At 69.8% G+C, this 477-nt stretch overlaps 1 protein-coding gene across 1 annotated transcript in view; it reads left to right on the plus strand.

Moving 5' to 3' along the window:
- WDR97 (WD repeat domain 97) overlaps positions 1-477 on the plus strand; it is an 8,511-nt gene that overhangs the window by 7,770 nt on the left and 264 nt on the right. Inside the window, exons 23-24 of the mRNA XM_027765950.1 lie at positions 1-218; positions 294-413. Coding sequence (XP_027621751.1) covers positions 1-218; positions 294-413 — 338 coding nt within the window. The remainder of the gene's footprint in view (positions 219-293; positions 414-477) is intronic.

A 477-nucleotide genomic window follows, 5' to 3' on the forward strand; every position in this document is an offset into this window, starting at 1 on the left:
CTCGCGGCCGCGCTGCTGCCGCGGGTGGAGACGCAGTGGGCACAGTCGCAGATGGTGGATCTGGGTGCTGTAGAAGCGCTCAACTACTTCTGTGAGCAGCGGCGGGCGCAGCACGACTTGCTCCAAGAGAAGGTCGAGCTGGCGCGTGAGCCCGGACGCCCGCCAAGCCCGCGCGCTCCAGTACCCAACACTGTGACGCGGCAGCCCCCGGACGGCCGGTGCGTGGCCACAGGCACTGCACGGTGGGGCGGGCTGCTGGGCAGGGCTGCCGCTGAGCGCACCCCCCTCCCCAGGCACTACCCCATCCTCCGACTTCAGGAGGTGGCAGTCCGGAGATCTGCGCTCAGACTGAGGGGTGAGTGGGGGCCAAGGAGACTAGACCCAACTCTCTACCCAAGCCAGACTCAGCCCTAGTGGGCGGCGGCCTCACTGCCCATCTCCCCAGGGCGCCTGCTGCCTCGGCTCAGTGGCGGGGGC

This window comes from Tupaia chinensis, unplaced genomic scaffold, assembly GCF_000334495.1.
Source record: "Tupaia chinensis unplaced genomic scaffold, TupChi_1.0 Scaffold140061_1, whole genome shotgun sequence".
In the NCBI taxonomy this organism is placed as follows: Eukaryota; Metazoa; Chordata; class Mammalia; order Scandentia; family Tupaiidae; genus Tupaia; species Tupaia belangeri.